Here is a 22,376-nt window from a genome sequence, read left to right as displayed (position 1 = left end):
TCAGCACTGTTTCAGATGGAGTTTGTCACTTGAAAATAATAATTATCGTTATTAAATTTATGGTCCATCAAAAAGTATCTAAGTATATAAACTGGATTATCTTTTTTAATTCTTTGTCAATCAATGTTGTATTTCGCTCAAATTTCTTGTAAATTTGAAGCCCTTTTTTGATGATCATTATTTTTATAATGTTTGTGTGTTCTATCGCGTATATACATCATTTACATATAACATATACAAAATTAATATTTAATTTATTTATATAAGGATTATGACTTTCTGGTAATTTAATTAAGTAATCCGTAAATATTCTTTCTATTTTTTACATAGTGTCAACTATAATTTATCGACAACGTACGTACGTACTTTATGCTGTCGCTGATTTACTTACAGACAAAAAAATGTAGAAAAACTCCTGGACCGACTACGCTATTAGCTATATAATACTATATAAAATAATTTGAAAGATCCATATCGTTTGTAAAATAAGTTTCTTCGTAAAATAAAATACTATATAACCTTATCTCTTTACAACATTAGAATGATATTCTGGTTTTATCGCAACCATACTTTAAGAAACAGGTGCAGCTCTGGAAAGTTAGGTACAATAAAGTATTAAAAAATCTCTTTAATATTCTTTCTCGTTTAAAAATAGAATGAAAATGACAATTTTGACAGTTAATAATTTAAACTAAAAATGAGGGTAGGAAAGTGCTTGTCTTAACCTACCCACATCTATCTAAAATAAATAGGTAGGTACTTTAATAAATCGAATATGAGGTAGTTAAGAACTGATGAAAACTTATATTGTAATTCAGTAAATGAATAAATAATAATTTGTTCATCAAAACCATAATTACAAAAAATGAATTCATCACGTTGGATAAGTGTTTTATATGGAAGCGCTTCGATTTTGTCGGGAATCGCAGCGAGAATCGTTAAGTTGACGGACATCATAGCTATTAACAAACAAAACGACACGATAAACGAAATTTTATTCTACGGATCGGAGAATGAAGAACAAAACAAAAAAGTGGGTTTAAATAATCTCTTCTGCATCTATTACATAATCATTCACGCGAGCAAAACTGTAGATGTGTGTGTGCCCACCCTGAGAAGCGAGACCATTTCGAAATGTCTTCTGAATGTACATCAGAAAAATCACACAAAAGTAAGAATCATTGTCCATAGCAGTAACGATTTGAAGAGTCTGCAGTCATTCATAGATTGTGGTATAGAGGTCAAAGTTATAAATTCGGATATCAAAATGGAACACGAATTTTTATTAATCGACGCGAATTGCCATGATGCTCTGGCAATCGTGGGTTCCTTGGATTACGAAGTAAATAGAGTTAACTGCAGCAGAGACAACACACTTCTCACCTCTGAAGATGCCGTCGTATCTGTTCTTAAGAGAGAATTCAATCGAATTTGGAATTGTAACGAGAATATTCAGAACGTTAACAGTCACAACAAGATTAAAACTATTTAAAATTATTACTCAAATCGACGTCGACCGTCTTGAAACCAATTTTTAATACTTTGATCGAAATGTATTTTAATTAAACAACAGTATATTATAGAAATAAAAGTTCCGATTAACAAAAATAATTTGTTTTTATTTCATTCACAAAGTAAGATAATAATGGCATTAATGATTATTAATAACATAATTACTTTTTACAATTAAATGTTATTATCTTATACAATTTTATTTGTACTTGAGTGCTTTGTTAATGCCAAAATAAATTATTAATAATTAAAAACGCCAAAATTATTTAAATTAATTACGGTGATAATGATATCACAGATTCACTTATAGTTGACACTCGCACATCATAATACTCAATATTATTTGTGTCCGTCGAGTCCCATACACTTACAGCTAGCAGTAATTGTTTTTAATATTTTTTATTTATTGGCATTAAAATGTACATTTTTACTTAACCTACTTTTATTTTATTTTAATGTAGTTGTGAGGTTAAATATTATTTTTTTCTAATACATAAAAACAACGCTATGAATAATTATATATCGTCTTTGGCCGAGCTTACTTTGACATTTCTCATCATTAAAACTGAATGCATTATAGTAATTAAAAGTTTCAAATGAGAAATTAATAACATATTATTTAAAACAAGTCACATTTAGAAATTAATTAATTAAAAAATGAGAAAACATGATTCAGTTTTTTTTTAATACTCTAATTACTAGGCACGGCTCGCAATTTAAAAATCGAATACACTATTGACAATTGCAAAATATTGTATGAGTATGGTATATACATAAGTACTCAGCCATGCAAACAACTCATTTACTATTTTTTTCTTCAGCCCAGTATTCAACTGCCTGTTAAAATAATTATAATTGGAAATTTTAAATAGTGAAGGGAACATTCAAGTATTTTGTTCGAAGACTTAACGTTTTTTTTGCTGAATAATTGACCGGGAGGAAGGGTTTTAGTAAAACTTACATGTAAAAATAAATAAAAAACATTTAAAAATAATACTTATTAGGCAGTAAAATTAATTCCTTATTCAAATTATTTTTAGAAATAAATGAGTGTTCTTAAAATTTGACATAAATAAATTCTCAATTATTATAATTTTTTAGTTTTCGCTCTTTATTTTATTCTAAAAGTTTAAAGCGTCATGGAAAATTACTTAGATCATACTTGATCGTCCCCTTATCAGAAAAACCAATAGATTTACAGTATCAATTGAATCATATGAATGAAAGGAAAATGACATTATTTAAAAAAAATGTAACATATATAAACATAATTTGTACACATTATATTGAATAGTTATGCTATAGCAAGCTATGGGATTTTTTATTGAAATAAAAGTTAACGTCTGGTTACATTACATGTAAAATAAAATACATTTTAAAATAAGCCAAGGCCCAGTAAAAAAAGAAATACTCATTGCACATAAATACATTAAAATATAAAACAATAAATATTATCAAACCTATTTATAGATTTTTAACAGACCTATTTTAAGAAGAAACTTTAAAATTATATTCTAAAACGTATATACATTTTTATGTAAACTTCTTTTAAAATAGGTAAAGGATTGATTACCCTTTATATTTCGTTTCTTAACTATTGTATGGAGACTGAGTCGCTTTGACAACATTTACTGTATCATTATTATTTACAAGTAATATACAATTCTTATTCATTGAAAATTTGCTTAATGCACATTTACAAATTAAATCTATTTAAGTGCAGGAGTTTTGAGCTTAAATATGACTTTTTCCTATCATATTTCAAACATTATATAAACGACAATATTTCATCGTCTAACAATTGACATAAAACAAAAGAAATCTCATTGACAAGACTAAATGGAAAGTAGCAACAAATCAAATATGTTAAAATGCATTTTTATGGACATTGCATTTACTCTAAAAACTCATTATAAAATATTTTATATATAATAAGTATTACTTATTTATTTTGAAAAGAATAATTTAAGTGCTCAAAATAGGAGCAATTTGAAAAATATTTGTATTTTGTAAATATTGTTATAACTTATGTATGAATTTTAAACCAAGGCAAAAAAGTTTTTTTCCTAGAAAGGTACTTTTAATAACAAAGAAAAATATAAAGCAATTTGAACCTTGTATGCCTTTAAATTTGATACAAAAGTTTTGTACATATTCAACTGAATACAAACAAGTATAGAACAAAGTGAACACAGTCAACAATGAATGTAGAACGGCAACACAATCCAAAAAAAGAAAAAAAAGTTGTTTTACTAATAATTGCAATAGACTTAAATTCACATTAAGAATAAGTTAAAACCTTATGTGAGATTCTCACATACTTGGTCAATCTTTTAAAGTCCAACTTTAAAATATTTGACATTTTATTTTATAAATTTTATCTGTGCAATTAAATCGAGAAAATTTATAATTATATATTAATTATAGTGATATTTCAATTCCAAACTTTTGTATACAATCCTAGACCAAAAGCCTCTCTACACACTTTTAACTTAAATGAAATGTTTTGATTTAAATTTTTGTCATAACTATATTAAAACACACACAAATTCACAATAGTTCCATGAAATATGGGTGACTAGTAAATTTCCACAATTATCAACTTGATAAACTTCTGTGCAATATCTTTCAAAAGTTTTTGTGCACCGAGAATTAAAGTCACAAGTCAAATTCTAGTCACCAGCAAGAGACAGCTGTTGTCATATATCAACTTCTATATCACTATTTACATCATGTGTTCCCGTTGATTGTGGAGACCCTGCATCAAAGTCATGATCCCTTGGAGAGCATTGGGTATAATCATGAGGAGAACTCATATCGTCATCAGGTGACCCAGGCAACTCTTCATCCATCATTATTGTAGCTGGCAATGAGGGCGATACTTCTTGTAACTGACTGGTATATACTGAAAATTATATTATGCCTATTTAATAAATAGATAAGAGTTGAGATGGCCCAGTGGTTAGTACACGTGCATCTTAACCGATAGTGGGTATATATATATATATATATATATGCAACATATTAAATTAATATAATGTTTGTAAGAATGGAAGTCACTCTTTAATTATGGCTGCTACAACTATATAACATGTATATAATGGAAAACAAACTATTGAAAAAAATGTTTTCAGATAAACAGGAACTATCAAATGGTATTCTTTTTCCTTTCTTTATTTAATAAGGTAATTTGATGTTTAATCTGTTAAAGTAACATCAACATAAAAAGATTCGTATTTAAATATTCTTTACCTTTAATGTCAGATGATTTTAGTTCAGTGGTAAAAGTTAAAGATTCTTCCATGGCTTCCATTGTGAGTGTGTCTGTATCCAGGCTGTCTATTGAGCCTGAACAGGAAGGTGAACTGTCGGGGTTGGTGTTTAGAGTTAATTGTACTGTATCTAGTTGAGGTATATGAGGTCTGACCTAGAAAATAAAATCAGCTTAATTAGCATATTATTTCTTCTATCTTCTTTTTTTTTATTGGTAACAAATATAATTTATGATATAACAAACAAAGATATAGTATTTTTAAACAATTGAAAAAAAAACAACCAAACTAGATAGTTCAGTTACAATGAACAAAAAATATATTATTTGTAATTGAAGTAGTCTGATTATAATACCTTCATTCCATCAGGTCTGTGAGGGTTTCTACATCCTTTGCACTTGCATTCAGTACACGGTTTACTTTCTACATAACACGGACATCTTTGACCACAACATGTTAGCTTTCCAGGTGTAGCGGTCGCATTGCCACATCTGCAGCCTTTTCTCTTACTGCTAGATGAACTTCTCGTTCTATTTGATGGCTTTTTAAAACCAAGCTGATTTGACTGTAATTTAAAAATAAAATAAATTATTATTGCAATAAAAGTAAATTTAAATATTATTAATTATATTAACCAACTCACTTTGCTCTCTTTGGGACTGGTTTCAGACGGTGTTGAGTCTGTTTCATCAACTGCTTTCCTTTTGATTGTGATTTTATTTCCCGAACCTGCATACATAACAGAGTAAAGTGGGGACCCATTTGAAATAGCTCTAGAATTTGGAGAATCTTTATTAGATGATCTTGAATCAGAATTACTTGATGTTGATGCGGCTTGAGTTTGTGTGGAGGCTGAGTTAGTATAAACACAGGGCAATATACTGTAGGCAGATTTCGAAAGGCCCGCCGTACTTTTGTAGTCGTCGTTAAACCCCGCTCCTTCTTGTATTAAATCTATTAAGCCCGAACTCGCGACTGTGCCCCCGTTAACACCGGCGGCTATCTCATCTTCTTCCAATAAAGTTTTGTACGTTTCTGTGCCCATAAAATATTCACAAAGCTTTTTGTAACATTGCAAAAGTATGCGTAACTGTAAGTTTTCGGTATAGTTATCATAATCTTTGCACCAACTACACGAAGGTTTTAACTTTTTTCTCCCGCCTTTGCAGTTTTTACAGACGTGATGTTGGCAGCCGGAACTCGTTGGGGTATAAGGTTCTTTTAATAAATTTCCACACACAGTACACGATAGCGATTGTCGTAAATAAGGAACCAAACGAAACAAGTCTGTCCACGAACTTTTATCTGCTGCATCAGCAAGAATTATCAAACGACAAGTTGAAACATACAAACTAGTAGCGTTCATCTTCATTTGAAAAACTTTTTTATAAACATTAATGTTTTAACTTAATTGTTTACACCAAAATATTATTAATACACAGGCAAAAAGCCGCAAACGCTTAGACAAAAGTCAAAACTGTCATGTGTCACTTTTGTTGTGTCAAGTTTGTTGTCTTTGTGACAACAAGGTTTTAAAAAATAATTATTCTATAAAAAGACAATAATAATCGATGGTGATTTAATAAATAAATACAATATATTATTTTTAAAAAGCAATAATAATGGCGTTTTTATTCATTTACTTTATTCAATTGATTTTGATGAGCTTATCACTAGTAATGTACGTGTCAAAATATGTTTATCAAAATAAATTTTGTAAAAAGGTTTTACACGATATTTTTCATTTCAGCCCTAAATAACATGTATTTTGTAGTTAATTAGTTTTTTTAGTTATAAATATGTAAAATTTTGAGCATGAATAAGCTAAAGTGTAATTTAGAAGTCAAAACCATGTTATTGCTTAATAATTTTACCATCGAGGAGATATTAATATTTCACATTTTCGATAATACTCTTAACAGGATCGTAGGACTAGTAAGTAGAGTTATGAGGAACATAACAGCTTGTGCTCAAGGAAGATGACACATTGGGGTAGTAAAGAACAGTTAATTATTATTATAAAACAAGTACTAGGATTTTTCCGTCACTTAATTTTCTCGCTAGAGTCCAAAAGTTTTAAATGTATACGGAGATACTCCCTTAGTCGATGGTAAATGGTAATACGTCTGAACTCTTTCTGGTGGAGCTAGGTTTGCCTTCTCATCGAAATCGGAGTAAATAATAAATGATACACTTGTGTTTGCGCTCAAACTTGTGGAATATAATATAGAAGATAGATTCACTTGATATTACCCGAAATCGAAAAAAAAGTAAAGTTTGTATCAATATAGGGTGTAACCACTTACCATCAGGTACGTACTATATTCGAATATCACAATTTTTTTAACAATTGTAACGAATAATGTTTTAAAATATTGTATTTTTAGAATAGCTTAAATTAGGTTGCTATTAAAATATTTCAGGCGTATTATAATAAATTGAAAACCAATAATTTATTTATCTAATGTATGATACAATATTTGGATGCAATTCTACCTTCAATTATTATGTTGTGTTTACCACATGGAAATTGGTATGGAAAGCGGAGCTAGTCCACACGTAGTTGTTAGCTTATTTTCAATCGGACATAGCTATTCTGGTTTCAACTCTAAAGGATAATGCGCTGAAAAGAGATAGCAAATTTTAAGTAACAGACGGGATCTTGCGTGAAACTATAAATCGGGGAATTGAGCTCCTCCTATGAATGAATTTCAGTGAATTTTGGCAGATCATCATTGCTGTGCCTTGGGAGATAGCTATTAAACGAAAACATTTTTTAAGAGTTTTATAACCTTTTTGACCTTTGAAATATTAAACTGGATCTAATAACGTAATTAAAAGTTAAGATATAATTCGTTCCAAGTTGAATGAATGACAACATCTTAAGTTCATGTTTGTAAACGTGGCACAAGGAATTTAATGCTAATAGTACATCAAATTTATATCCAATTAATTAAAAGTATCATCCTCTCCTTTTTCCTAATGTTTAAGTAGGCGTACATACAACCTACCCAAAAATATTTAGCCTGAATACTTATATATAGTATTCATACAAAACTTACTAAATCGTGTTTCGAAAGTGTATAGTTTATAGTTATAACAATTAAAAAGTAATTAAAAACTAAACCTAATTAACTAATAACATTTTAAATGCAAAATATGTTTACGATATTCAATTATTATAGTTAATTAAAAGTTCCAAACAAAGACGGTCATTTACTTATCGTGAATACACTTCAAGAATAAATATAATCATTTAGCCAATCGGAGCATTTTGATAGGAGCTCGTCAATTACACTAGATATTCGGCAGCGGCGATTGTCGTGTATCCCTTGTCTCAAGCTCACTCGACTAGATATTGGGCTGTAGAAGGACAAACGCTGATAAAAGATTACCGCGACAGTATCATTTGATCCTCCGAGGGAAAAACATCTCCATGAATAAGGAGTGCAGTCGTTGCGCAGGAGTGGAATAATTGAATCAATTCAACGAACGCCTTCCGTTGCTGATTGCAGCGCTGGGTAGTGTATGTGATAAATCAGTGGTTATAAGAGTGTCTTAACCGTAAATGTTGGTGCTGTTGACTTCAGAGTTCGACATTCGATGAAATTGGATTAAGAGTGATCATATCAAAATGTTCAGGTACCTCAGTTTATGACAAATTAAACATCATATTCACATATCACATACATTACCATTATCTCAGCATCTGTCATTTGGTGGACTGTGAACCCAGACGGTAACTGAAAAGGTTGATATTAGCATATTTCAGTCATAGTTCTTTTGTCTTTTGCCGAAGAACAGATAAGCATAAAGAAAATTGTAGGGATTTTCTGTGGTTGTTTATTGCACAGCTCCGAATTGTGTAGGTATTAAGAATTTTTATCAGAATAATACCAAAATCTCGTAATCATCTTTGATTTAAAACATTTAATAAATAGAATGAATATATTTTGATGCAATTGCAAGGTACGATTTTCTAACCTAAACCAAAATATGTGTCTTATCAAATAGCAAATAATTCAACTAAAACAATACATTACAGCTATATCTCTAATAGTCAATCGTTGAATTGAATCATCAATATTCACACTAATTTAACTGATGAGGTACGTTTATTAAATCACGTTTAAATGAGTGATTTATAAAGCTGAACTAAGGAAATTAGTTGGTTAGCCGCAAAATATGTAATAATAGTGATACTGCACTTATTCCAATTAAATCGCCATTATCAAGATTACCGAATTTGATTATAGGAAATTTTGTAAGAATTATTAATTATTACGATATATAGAAAAGCTCTAGTCAGCCAAAAAGGGAGCCAGTTTTCACAGTCCAGTTAAGGAAAGCGTATCTCCTGACATTTAAAATTAGAAATAAAATTGGGCAATCTCTAGTAGAACAAGAGACAAAGTTATACGCACTGCTTTAAAGATTAGTCATTTTATCAAATCAATTTTTTTCATAGAAAACTAAAATGAATCAACCTTATCTTTGTTTTGACTGATAAATTTCAATTCTTTCAGTAGGCAAATCGGGTAATTTGGAACGTGAAAGATTGCTTGGATTTTGTTAATTGAAACAATTTGTAGTTTTTATATATGCAGGTGATTTAATTAGGTGGTCGAACTAATTCCGTATCAACAAAGAATTGCAAAAAATAATCTATATTCTCGACACTAATTTTGATTATATATACGTGCGTCATCAGATATGTTATATTTCTTAACCGGAAATTGATTCTTATGAATTTGAAAAACATTCGCGACAAACACTATAGACTTCTAGCACTTTTCTTATTGGACACGAAAATCTCGTAAAATGAAAACCAAAATGCTTAAACTATAGTTTTTACTTCAAGAGCGAAGTGATAAAACAAACACAAACAAAATCAATCTCACGTTGTTTTATAAATATTGTCTTAGATTGTTTTTATCACTAGTCATTACCGAGGGTGGACATAGGGTTGATTGGTAAACACAAATTGTACACAGTATGTGTAAAATGTAATGTATATTGTAATGTAGTAACATAAAACAATTAAGGACGAAATGAAAGACATTTCATGAATAAGGGTAAGTAATAATAATTACTCTAAAAGAAAACAACTATATACTACGAATTCCACAAGATCTGACTTTCTATTTGTCTTATTGTTTCGATTTTTGTTATGTAATTGAAACAATATTAATTAATACGGCAAATACAATTTGTAATACGAATAGGTACCTACTATTGATAAATATCAGATCGATGATATACTAAGACTATCTACTGATATATAAATACATTACTCAGTATCTACTGTGATATATGTCTATTTTTCTTTCGATTAACATTGTCAGGGGCGTGGACACATCATAAAGATCAATCAGACAATTGGGGCCGCCACGCACGATGCGCAGGAGTGTCCCACACAATAAGTACACAGCTTCCGTTCAATAGCCCCGTGGAATCAAAGTATTCCAGAAGGATTTTTCGTAAAAATTACTGTTCACTTTGAATTATTTTTACTACATATAAAAACGGTATATTTGAAGCGTTGGATTCGTCGTAAGGAGTTACTTATTGCGATTACATTTCTGCGAAGCGACGGTTAATAAGAGCCAAAGAGTCCAAGTCAACAATAATTAAAGGAATTGGTTTGACCTCTACCAATTAAGAAGGAACCCCTATGCGCAACAACTTCGCAACACACTAAGCCGGTTCGTAATTCTTAAGACTGTAATTCGCCAGACTCAAATATTTTCCGGACATTTTAGGTCACTCATATATTGAGATTACTGATAGATCTTTCAAATAAGCCAAGCCAAGTGACGCCTATATTATGCAGATCTGATAAAAGTTGATAAATTATTTTATACGCAATAAAGATAACATTTACATAGTAACAAAAGTCATTGTACAATATTTCGGAGTCTCAAGTTATTTGTTTAGTTTTTCATAAAACAAGTAATTTAAAGAAAATATTTTCTTAACCTTGGAACGTTTATCGTTAAACGCGCAAATAGTGATAGGCTGATGGAGTAGGTATCTCTATCGGCGTTATTTAGGGCATGGTCAATTACTGAAAATATTATGAAACGAATGCACTTTATCATCTTGATTGGTTTCTTCAAACTATTAAAAAAAAAACAAAAAACAAGTTTTTCTTGGTCCATATTTTATAGTATATAAAGTATATAAAATTTGGTTAAATTAAAATATGACCTTAATTGATCAGTTTACTGTCGAAAACGAACGGCCATAGATACCAGCTAGACAATATTCTATTATATATAAACGTTTTTGTTAACAATTATGTTAAACATAGGTACACGATTAGTTATAATGTATTAAAAACCCCCAAGTCACGTGTTGTTATTGTTTGTTTGTTACTGTAATATTTGCTCAAATATGAAATTTTGCATAAATTTCATATTTGAGCAAATTTTACATTTTTATTACAGTTACATATACTGCAACCTTTTCGTCGTCATCTAAACAACTACAGATACAAATAAATTAATCATGATACTTTTTAGAGATTAAAACAAACCCATATACATATACTACGTGAATCATACAACAAATATTTTTACATATCAATCAAAATTTGATTCAAAGAATGATACAAGAAAATTGTCGAATACAATACAGAAAAAAAGGCAACATTGACCAAGTGTGATATTTTACGCATTTATAATATTTAAAGTGATTAAGTTCAACGAACAATCAAAATTTTTTTTCTAAAAGAAAATGGCGAACAGATAAAATATTTCATTTAGTCAACGCATAGGAAGATGACCGTTCCATTGTCGCATCACGAGGATGACTCTCATTATATACCTCGTGTTGTTATTGCATTACTTTAGACTGGCTAATTTGATATTAATTTAACTTCAATTATTTTCATTATATGTACCGACATTAGGAGTAACTACTGAGTAACTAAGTTGTTTTACATTGTCACCACATGACTAGGAAAATTATAGGTGCGGTGTATGCGCACCGTAAATACCATATGTTTTCAGGAAATGTTTTTAAACGTGGCTGTCATACGTTTATCTAAATATATATAGCGGTTTAAATTATGGTTTCTCTATTCTAAGATATAATTACATCGTCATTGTTTAATTTATGATTGTAACGTGAAAATATTATTTCATTTTGATATTAATTTTTTTTTTATTTATTAACATAAGAATTAACAACATTAAATGCTTAAATATATATACAAATATGAACTAAAACTAGTTACTGTATAAATCTTGACCGCGTGGAATGGTGGCAAGAATGCTAGCAGCATTTCCCCGTTGAATCGCAATTCCGATCCTCTGGGCAAAAAACGAACCAGCCCTCCTGTCACCAGTGGAGGCAATGAGGCGAGGTGTTATACTTTTGATGAAGCTTTTTGCATTTGCTTTTTGAAAACTCTGCTATGTACATGAGTAGAAACATACCAGGATTATGGTTATATTAAAATTAGCTCCAAACATTCTCAACAACAGCCACATCATACTAGTTTGATTGAGGCTTCAATCAAAATACAGTAAAGAAGCACAAAAGACCCAGACCTCACGATTGGGGAGATCAGTCATTCGATTAGAGTCAGAGACCAGATAAAATTTCAAAGAACAAACAATGAACCTTGTGTTAAAGAGAGTAGGAGTCCCTAACCAAGCATTGGTCATCTAGACCTATTTACAGTACCTACGGTATAAGTCTTTGGTTTGATTTTTCATTACATGTACATAAAAATTAACAAATAGGTACATGTTACATTCTTATGCACTCATAGTTTGAATAAAAATAAATTCATAGACACATATTTTAAGTAAAAATAAGTAGATACCTAATTTACCTCAATTTCTGACAGGATCTTAATTACCTGTTAGTACTTCTTATTTTATCTATGTAGGCAGTGCAAATAACTGATGCGCTAATGTGATCCGACTTGATGTAGGCACATCTGTGATAGCCTATATAAAAAGTTATTAATATTTTATCTTTGAAATAGACTCAACGAATTTTCGTAAATTTATGTACTAAAATTTAGGTTGTATCAGTAATTTGAGTGCCAAGATTACTAGACCTACAGCTGCCTGTTTACATTTAAACAACAATGAAATTAATACGAAATTATCAAAGTAAAGTTATGGTCACAATCACATGCACTCATTGTAACTGCATCTATTAGCCGTACTGGTTATGTTAACAAAATAAGCCTATCATGTATAGTTTTAAACGAAATAGAGAACCAAATCGAAAATTTTGTCGTTTATAAAATTGTAATATAAAAGTTGTCACATTTTTTAAATTTAATTTGGCGAAGGAAGAAACTTTAGATACGAGATTACTTAAAATAATGTACGAAATCGAGAGTAAAATATAATAAGTATTGGCATGAACTCTTGATTTTGATAGGACCAATTTAATATGAACAGATATAGTTCGGGACCAACGGCATGTCGTATCACGTAGGTAAATGTAACACTGTCAACTTACTAATTGTTACTAACTTTTGGGGGGGTTCTATTTAGTTTTTTAAATCAAATAAATATTCTAAGCTACAAAGTATTTGAATAGTGACAAGTTAGAATTCGTAGGTTTTATGACAAAATGTAACTGAGTTCTTTGCTTGAAATCGAAATACGGTCATATTCTCCAACTTATGCAATGTAAAAACAACTAGAGCAGGCGATAGCGATAGATCACGCGTCAATTTTATCATAGACACGCATTGTAAACATTGTACTTACTTAATGATACGCTTGTACCCAGAATATATATTTTAGAGTTTCGTAGCATAGAATTTTTACTAAAGTAAGTTCGTGTAATCCAATTTGTTCATGAGATACCTTACTAATACTTAAAATACTAAATACTATTAAATATATTGAAACTGTGACGCCATGACGATATATATAAACCTAGTTAAGCACACTGTAAAAGAGTTTTATTTGTGAAAATGGAAAGATTTCTAGGAGAGAACAGTTTTTATTCTTCAATATAAACAGTCGTCGCCAGTGATCTCGTTATATAATTATATAAAATTCTTTTGAAATTCTTCCTTATCTATTGGAATAACAGTACAAAGGTTGAAGCACGATAACCCTAAGAGAAAATAAATAATTTTCTGAAGGATTCTCTTTGATAACATTAAATTAATAGAATTATATGCAGTAAGATAAAGTACAGTGACGATGTACATGAGTAAACAACCTAATGAGATGTATCCGCTTTTAAACATGTTTAAATTTTAATAATTTAGGTATAAGTCAACTACCATTATGAAGAACAATCCCATTATAATTTATATTTTCATATAATTTATAAATAGCACTTCGGGAAAAAATTAAAAAAATTTTGATACCAAATTTTGGTGCCGATTTAAATGCTTGACATTCATTTTTTTTACGTACTCAAAGGGAACGAATAGTAGAAACGTGAATATTTCAAACAACGCTATTGATTTATTCGACTGGTGTATGTACATTGATGTTAGTTATAAATTTTTATAAATAAAAAAAAACCGCCTTCAAAAATGAACTAAAAAGAAAAAAATAATCAGTTACATCCATATCCAATTTACGATTTTTAATCACCTCTCAAAGTCGGTGCCATCGTTGCTAATATAGGTACATAATACATACATACAAAAACTAAATCTATTTATTGTATAGATGACACCATTAGACAAACCTTACTATCGATACAAATTAAATGATTTCAATATAAGAATTTATTTATTTGTTGGCACCGACTTCAAAAGGTGATTAAAAATCGTAAATTGGATATGGATGTAACTGATTATTTTTTTCTTTTTAGTTCATTTTTGAAGGCGGTTTTTTTTATTTATAAAAATTTATTTACTGCTTTTCAGTGTTGTTTTGTTATTTATAATTACAATTGGTAGTGTTTGTCATTCACTTTAATGCCGTTAATCATTGAGGAGTTCTCCTGGTAGTCCACCATCAGCTAGACTTCTTCATAGGCATGTTTACTAACATCAATTGCTTGACGACTATCTTAAAGAAATAGAACTAAGCCCGTAAAATAGTTACTTACTAATAGGTTCTGATTACCAGTTGTGGTCTTCATCATCAGTTCCACTTCATCAAATGTCACTTTTCGTGAGCATATGACCAAGGCACTTTGAATAAAACCGAAATCACTATAGGTGTGCCTATAAAATTTGAGGAGTTCCCTCGATTTCTCCAGGATCCCATCATCAGATCCTGATCTCCTGACAATGGGACCACCTGTAAAACATGCCCTTTCAAACAAAAAAAGAATTGTCAAAATCGGCCCAGCCATCTTCGAGTAATTCGGTAACATACATAAAAATAAAAAAAAAAAAAAAAAAAGGCCCCGGCGAATTGAGAACCTCCTCCTTTTTTTGAAGTCGGTTAAAAAGAGCTGATTATTTGGCTTTATGATTCCCTAATGTAACATAATGAGAAAGTTTAAAGTTCATATCGACTGTGTCTACTAAATTAAGGTCTACGTCGTTGCATCGAACAGTGCACAATACTTTAAAAAAATATGTGCTGCTTATTATTTCCCTCGAGGGGGTTATTTTCATTTTCGTTTTGTAATTATAGACTGATATCTAGCGCTCTAAGTTTATGTTTGTAAAGGCGAAGATGTGAAAGTCTTCTGTGACTCAGTAATGATTATAATGATGAAAAGAAAAATCATTTCCATACATCTACTATATAGCTTTACCAGCTCGAATTATAAAACTTTATCTATAGCACACAAACAGTCACACTTTATTGTACTCCCTCAAGGAGTGAATTAAAAAAGTGGTCTATCTCCATACCAAATTTCAAGTGGTTAACAGAGAGACTTACTTTTACATTTATAAATAACATATTGTATATTTTATTTCAGTCGTTCTTTTGTTTATTTCAGATATCGCTGTTTCTTCTTCCTGGCACTGCTGGTTGTTAAAACTGCTTACACTAAAGAGATGACAGACATTGAAGCGCTGCAATCGCTGCCGACGCGATGTACATACGAGTACGCATACGATATGTATGGAGCGCATTGCGCTGGATTACGACTTACCAAAATACCGAGTCTTAAAGGAGGAATTGAGGTTCGTTCAATTAATAGCTAATATAATAATTATCCCAATTTCTAACAAATTTACTAGAAAATGGGAAACAATTAAATTTATTATTATTTTAAGGCTTAGATTAAGGGAAATCGTAGTTCAGATATGCTGTAACCCTGGTACTTGTATGAGCTAATACGATGTCTCGTTGTTTAAACCAGTACATAACAATATATGTATCTGCATTGGCAGTTTTGATGACAAAATTGAGTAATAAAGCAAATCAATTATCACTGAAAGAATTCAATATAATATAATTTTTTTTCAAATAAAATGTAATCTAAATTCGTTGCAGTGCTGCTTTAATTTCGTTTCGCCTAAAATATTATTAATACTTATATATACGTGTTTATTAACGTAATATACTACATCGCACTGCCAGCGACTTTTCTCGTGTTTTAGGAGTTGGATATGGGAGTTATGTTATAAGTTATGGGAGTAAAAAGTATATTTACTTCGCTGGAGTTCAATATTGCCATACAAAATTACATCTATTTCGGTTAAGAGGACCAATCTTGAAAGAACAACAGACATACAGGCATATTTAGTTACTTTTACATATAAAATGTTAGTCAATATTTTAAGTGCAAAAAGTGCAGATTCTCAGATTTATTTACAAATGTATTAAATATTATCTCTAATAATACTCTCTGAGTGTTTACGTATGTAGCAAAAGTATTTTAATGTTATTTGCAATTAATATTGATCATTATTTACTCAATAATATCACCTATCACATACTTGTGTATTATCTAGATTATATAAATATATATAAACAAAAGTCAGTATAGCTAATCTAGAAATAATTATCTTATCCGTGTTTTTATCTTACATATACAAGTTTAATTGGTTGTTACGTTTTCATAATTTTAAAAAGTATAAATTTTGACAAATGTTATTTTATATGAGAAATTATGTTAAATACTTTCATGTTTATTCAAATTCGTATAGATAACTTTGTAGTGTACATCGATCTGTAATAAAATAATAATTAGTATTAGATTTATATTTTACATGAATATATATTATCTGTGTAGTTATGTATCTGTCATTTCAAGTGTCACCCATCGCGAAAGCGCGGGAAAGAAGGTATATAAAAATTGGCTCGCAGCGGCGGAGATGGTGTGTGTACGGCGAACTGATATTTATATATAATATCTATTTAATTTTATATGTAAAGCGACCTTATATGTGAACCTTACACTATACTTACTTTATTACAACATGATACATATAATAAATACAAGACAGATTCAGATAAATTAATTAGTCTCTATTTCACAAAACGACCACAGAGAAAGTATTTTTCTAAATTTAGCCTTGGAGACACGTAAAATATGATAGCATCTCAATCTTCAACTATATCAAGTCGACAAGATTAAATCATTTTTAGGTTTAATCGTGTCATGATGATAGACATATGACTACTGTTTTTACTACATTTTAGGAAAATTATTACGAATAGGAGTTTCTAAAACAAAGCGACAAAAAATGTTGCAGTCCTACAAAACATAACCAACTCTTTTTATGAGATTCTAATCTAAATGTACGCCTCATCATTTAATTTACACTAAGTATTTATAAAGTTTATTAACTAAATGCTCCAATTTTTCGTAAAACAATAAATTGTCATCTATAAGCGATGTTAATATCCAAATCATCTTAAGGAGACCGATTTTATTGTTCACTATAAATCAATATTTTGAAAAATAAGTTTCATTAATTATAAATCACTAAGTAGTCAGTATAGTGTAAAATAATGTTGATGTAATAACTTTTTTAATACAGAATTTTTTGTATTTTTACACATATATAATAATACAAACAACGATTTCCAATTTTTATGAATATTTTATTGTTAACGACGAAAACAAACTTATTACTTCTGTTACATGACTGCATCGAGTCAATGACTCCTCCGTAATCATTGGACACTATTCTACAACAAGATCGCCAAGATCTTAGAATGCGTAAAATAAAACTATAATTCCAAACATGACAATAGCTTTGTTTCTCTTCAACTTTGCAGTGGTACTGATTATACATCTGTAATATAACGAAGAAAAGACTAAAATAATGTAATATAACGAAGGAAACACTATCGGACGACTTTAATACCGAGTTATTCAATTAATTTAAATTATTCGATGAAACGCCAAAACCTAACCTGCGTAAGAAGTATGCTATTAATTAGTTATTTGCTGCCCTTATTATGCCCTTTGGCATCTTGTCTTAAGTAATCACAAATATATTCGTATTATGCTCATTGAAATTATAAAATAGAATTAATTTAAAATTTGAGTATTCTTTGAATTAGGTCTTGGTACAATTTTTTTTATTTTTTGTTACAGATTCTCGACTTTAGCGATAACAAATTGCAAGAAATTCATGCAGACACACTATCGTACTATACAAGTATCAAATACTTGTATCTGTCCGAAAATCAAATCTATTCTATCGACAAGGACGCATTTTCATATTTGACGTATCTTCAGACCCTCGATCTTTCGAAAAATGTCATATTCCAACTTCCAGAAACAATATTTCAATTGCCGTCGTTACGAAAGCTATATTTAAATGGCAATCCACTATTACATTTAAGCTTAAGTAGTATGCAGATAAGGAAACCTATAAGGGCTCCCTTAGATCTTTTGGACTTATCTGATTGTAAGATCAAAGAGATGCCGGACTTAGGTATACTTCCACAAATGATATTTTATAACATTTCCCACAATCCACTGACATCCTTAGATGCACAATCTTTTAGTGGGATGTGCAAACTCGCGAAGGTTGATTTAACGGAGTCTATCGACAAAATCAAGCTTTGCGATATGAAATTAAGTATCACGTGGTTTCAAGAAAAAGGAATTTATTTTCAATTGGGTGATTACACGAAACTTAATTCTAGAGGTAAGTTTTACAATACTTCATATCAGCTTAGTTTATGATTGGGTTATGGGTATGTGACCATTAATAAACGAGTTTTCTAGTTAACTACTTTCTGTGCACAATGATCTAATCACATGCAACACATAAAACCGTTCACTCTCGCTACTACGGTCCGCAAATTTTTTTCCATCGGAAAAAGTTGTGATATCTCAACCAGATCATTTTATTATATTGACTTTGGAAAATTATTTTAAAATGAGCATCATTTCTCTTACAGAATACGAGAACTGTCCTAGAATAGATATACCACAAAATCTCAATGCTACTTTCAACCAATGCCGAATGGAATATACCGAGGTAAGCAGAAATCATTAATTATAACACGTCGTAAATTTTGTAATAATTCAGTATTATAATAATTAGTCGAAATGGTGACATCAGAAAGTCCAAAAAAATTCCAAAAAAGTCAATTTTTCAAGTTGAGGAAGGGTTGTAAAAGGACGGTGACTCTAGTAAGAGACAAAAAATTTACATCTGTATTTCATCCAATCGATTAAGATTTACATTCGACAGCTACTACAGCATGTCGTCACTCTTACGATTAAAGATATTCTCTAAATTTGAAAATTTGTAAGGCGTCTCCACTGGTTTCTGAATGCTTCTTCTTGGTATGTGTTTTTACATATATTTTATTTCTAGATACAAAGTGTAAAAACGTCGCGACGCACATGGATGACTATCGGTGGCGGTCTTGCTGGGTTTCTAGTCGGTTTCGTCTTATTGTTGTACATTATGCACCGGCATAACGTTGCTCAGACGAAGAGAACTACCAAGGAAGTCAAGAAGGTTCCACCGAGCGACGACAAAAACGCAACAGCCATACTTCTTAATGACGTATCTTAGGCTATCAGTTTCTTAGTTATTATTTTTTGCAAAGGTTATGCAAATTATTGGGATTGCCTTGACTAAGTCTAAAAATAAGGACCGTAGATCTCAGGCATATGTTATGCTACATTTATCATTTAGCCGAAACCAAAGAAAATTCTTGGTAATAAAGGTACATGATTGGAAGATAGGTTTTAGGTATAAGCTTTTTTTACAATGTATAAATTTGCTTTATGTGCTATGTTATTGATATGAATCGCGATTGCTTGTAACCACCGCTTAGTAATACAACTAAATAAATTTCAAGTATAAATAATTTATCATAAATTTATTGTAAGCCTGAATGGACCAGCCACCATAGACTACCAAAGGCAAATTATTTATCAGAGAACTAAAACAAGATTTTGGTGATTATTTTCTACCTCTGGTGTGTGATTGAGGTCTCAAGAATCTGTCAATATTCTTCATTATTTATATTTAACCTAATTACGACTAATGGCATGAGATACCAATTTTACAGATAACAGGTATATGAAGAGTTAAGTCAATAATCATTTTCACGTTTCCGAGAAAAAATCGACTTAAACCTCCTGTTTTTGGTAGCCTATATAATGCAAATCGATGACATTTTGTTCCTATCACAGATAACTTTCCTGAGTAAAATTTCAAACAAGTAGAATTGTAAACATGAATTTGTTTTATCAATTAATCTAATAGTGTAACCTACGTAATATTAAGCGTAGGTATAGCAGGTACCTATGGTGTTCATTACATATTTTAAAATTACTAATTTCAGTGATTTTATGGTTACACATTGGTACATTATAGAGTATTAGAATACGATAGAAGGCTTCGAAAGGCTGATTAGATTAACATTTTTTTTTAAATAGAAGGCATTAAATTACTGGGCAGTTTTTTGATAAAATATGTATTGATTTAGATACAAAGGTTCAAATCATTTTTAATCTATATTTTTGTATAAGGATTCCTTGTTCTTCGTACAAACCCGTAGTTTAAGTTACTATTATAAAAAAGTTTTATTGTGTAGCTTATATTCTTAAAGAATATGTAAAAGTAATTCTATATTTATTTGGTTGCAAAATACTATATGCAAATTTTTTCCTTTATATGTATCCTAAAGAGATTTACGCGAAACGTTTGATGAGTATCGGTGTATTTATTACGATATTGCCAAAGATATTGAATGATGTTAATAAGGCTATATACGCACTATGTTTTTTTTGTCTTAACATCGCGTATACAGATTTAGAGTGGACATTATTATTGTATTTAAGTTGAAATAAACTTTGCACAGTACTGTGGAAAGGTTTCAAAGTCGTTTTAATGGCGTTCATTGTATCGTGAGTTAAATAGCTTAAGTGACTATTTTTACGTTTATAATTAAAAATATATTTTTTATATAAAATATAAGAACATGAATTTAAAATATCTAATGCACTGTGATATAAAAATATTAACAGATTAAATCTTTAAAATATTTCTCATTAATGTTTTATTTAATAAATTGTTTTTATGTGAAGTCAGGTACGTTTGGGATGGGATGCGGATGGCATATTATATAAAACGTGAAAACGCTATTGTCGCTCTAATTTCGCTCCGCCTTATTTCCGTTTAAATGAGCTAGACAACAACAACAACAGCCTGTAAATTTCCACTGCTGGGCTAAAGGCCTCCTCTCCCTTTGAGGAGAAGGTTTTTGGAACATATTCCACCACGCTGTTCCAATGTGGGTTGGTGGAATGCACATGTGGCAGAATTTCTATGAAATTTGTCACATGCAGGTTTCCTCACGATGTTTTCCTTCACCGCTGAGCACGAGATGAATTATAAAGACAATTTAAGCACATGAAACAGCGGTGCTTGCCTGGGTTTGAACCCGCGATCATCGGTTAAGATGCACGCGTTCCAACCACTGGGCCATCTCGACTCTCGAGCTAGACAAAGTGAAAGCATAATATGTTTTTGTAAAAACTTCTTAATCAATATTGTTACCTTAGGTTATATTATCTAAACCTTATGAAAAATGTATTTTTCGTGGTATAGATAATATACAACCATTAGTACAGACAACCATTTTTTTTAAATGACTTCTGTCTCACCAACCTAATAATTTTAATTATATACTGAAATTAACATTAATTTGAAATACGGGCTGTTCATGTCCCTTTTCGACCATAAAGGGACAACTAGAAATGGTTCTAATGTGCGAGTGAGATGAAACGCATTATGGTTATTGATTTAAAGTGTTTATATCATATTATACGCGGTTTACGCGTTTTGATGATATTTATAGTTATCATTATAAGATAATAAAAAAATCTATCTCTCCGACTAAGATAAGCTTGTCTAAGCAATCTTTTGAGATCTTTAATGCCAATAATGCTATGATCACACATAGGCCATTCCGATGGAAGTAGGAAAAAAGATCAACAAATCTTAGATATGCGTATTTCATGCGATTTGCTAATAACTCGGCTATATTAATCACTACTAAGTTTAGGATATGATATTATATTTATTTCCACTAATATACAGTGTCTTCTGTTTTATTTATCCATCGCCATAGTAGTAAGTAAAGTAAAGTAACAACCTGTAAATTTCCCACTGCTGGTCTATTGGCCTCCTCTCCCATTAAGGAGAGGGTTTGGAACATATTCCACCACGCTGTTCCAGTGCGGGTTGGTGGAATGCGC

General features: G+C 30.3%; 3 protein-coding genes across 4 annotated transcripts; 2 read left to right on the top strand and 1 right to left on the bottom strand.

Moving 5' to 3' along the window:
• The first annotated feature begins 865 nt into the window (after nt 1–865).
• Nucleotides 866–1,492, top strand: LOC124542327. The gene has a single exon (XM_047120329.1). It carries the CDS (start codon nt 866–868, stop codon nt 1,490–1,492), a length of 627 nt encoding a protein of 208 aa, XP_046976285.1.
• A 1,435-nt stretch (nt 1,493–2,927) lies between these two features.
• LOC124533395 (E3 ubiquitin-protein ligase MSL2) lies at nt 2,928–6,254 on the bottom strand. 2 transcript variants are annotated; one of them, XM_047108634.1, is made up of 5 exons: nt 5,604–6,254; nt 5,428–5,513; nt 5,140–5,349; nt 4,765–4,939; nt 2,928–4,417 (listed from the first exon to the last, which is right to left on the bottom strand). In XM_047108634.1, exons 1-5 carry the CDS (start codon nt 6,154–6,156, stop codon nt 4,212–4,214), a joined length of 1,230 nt encoding a protein of 409 aa, XP_046964590.1. In that variant the 5' UTR covers nt 6,157–6,254; the 3' UTR covers nt 2,928–4,211. The 2 variants fall into 2 exon arrangements, with proteins under 2 accessions (XP_046964590.1, XP_046964584.1); XM_047108628.1 differs by having other exon boundaries at nt 2,929–4,417; nt 5,428–6,254.
• A 1,828-nt stretch (nt 6,255–8,082) lies between these two features.
• Nucleotides 8,083–20,615, top strand: LOC124531427 (leucine-rich repeat-containing G-protein coupled receptor 4). The gene is made up of 5 exons (XM_047106014.1): nt 8,083–8,426; nt 15,684–15,870; nt 18,240–18,798; nt 19,055–19,134; nt 19,477–20,615. The coding sequence occupies exons 1-5, from the start codon at nt 8,419–8,421 to the stop codon at nt 19,678–19,680; spliced, it is 1,038 nt and encodes a 345-aa protein (XP_046961970.1). The 5' UTR covers nt 8,083–8,418; the 3' UTR covers nt 19,681–20,615.
• The last annotated feature ends 1,761 nt before the right edge of the window (nt 20,616–22,376 follow it).

This window comes from Vanessa cardui, chromosome 1 (genome assembly GCF_905220365.1).
Source record: "Vanessa cardui chromosome 1, ilVanCard2.1, whole genome shotgun sequence".
NCBI classification, from domain to species: Eukaryota; Metazoa; Arthropoda; class Insecta; order Lepidoptera; family Nymphalidae; genus Vanessa; species Vanessa cardui.
The sequence above is the reverse complement of the archived record's forward strand: the minus strand, read 5'-3'. Positions and strand labels throughout refer to the sequence as shown.

Excerpts from the sequence above, each read along its gene's own strand:
- LOC124542327 (XM_047120329.1), top strand. The coding sequence starts at position 866 with ATGAATTCATCACGTTGGATAAGTGTTTTATATGGAAGCGCTTCGATT.
- LOC124533395 (XM_047108628.1), bottom strand. The coding sequence starts at position 6,156 with ATGAAGATGAACGCTACTAGTTTGTATGTTTCAACTTGTCGTTTGATA. Across the intron at positions 4,940-5,139 it reads ACAGACCTGATGGAATGAAG|GTCAGACCTCATATACCTCA; the intron begins GTATTATAATCA and ends TTTATTTTCTAG. Across the intron at positions 4,418-4,764 it reads AAAATCATCTGACATTAAAG|TATATACCAGTCAGTTACAA; the intron begins GTAAAGAATATT and ends TATAATTTTCAG.
- LOC124531427 (XM_047106014.1), top strand. Across the intron at positions 15,871-18,239 it reads GTCTTAAAGGAGGAATTGAG|ATTCTCGACTTTAGCGATAA; the intron begins GTTCGTTCAATT and ends TTTTTGTTACAG. Across the intron at positions 19,135-19,476 it reads GCCGAATGGAATATACCGAG|ATACAAAGTGTAAAAACGTC; the intron begins GTAAGCAGAAAT and ends TTTTATTTCTAG.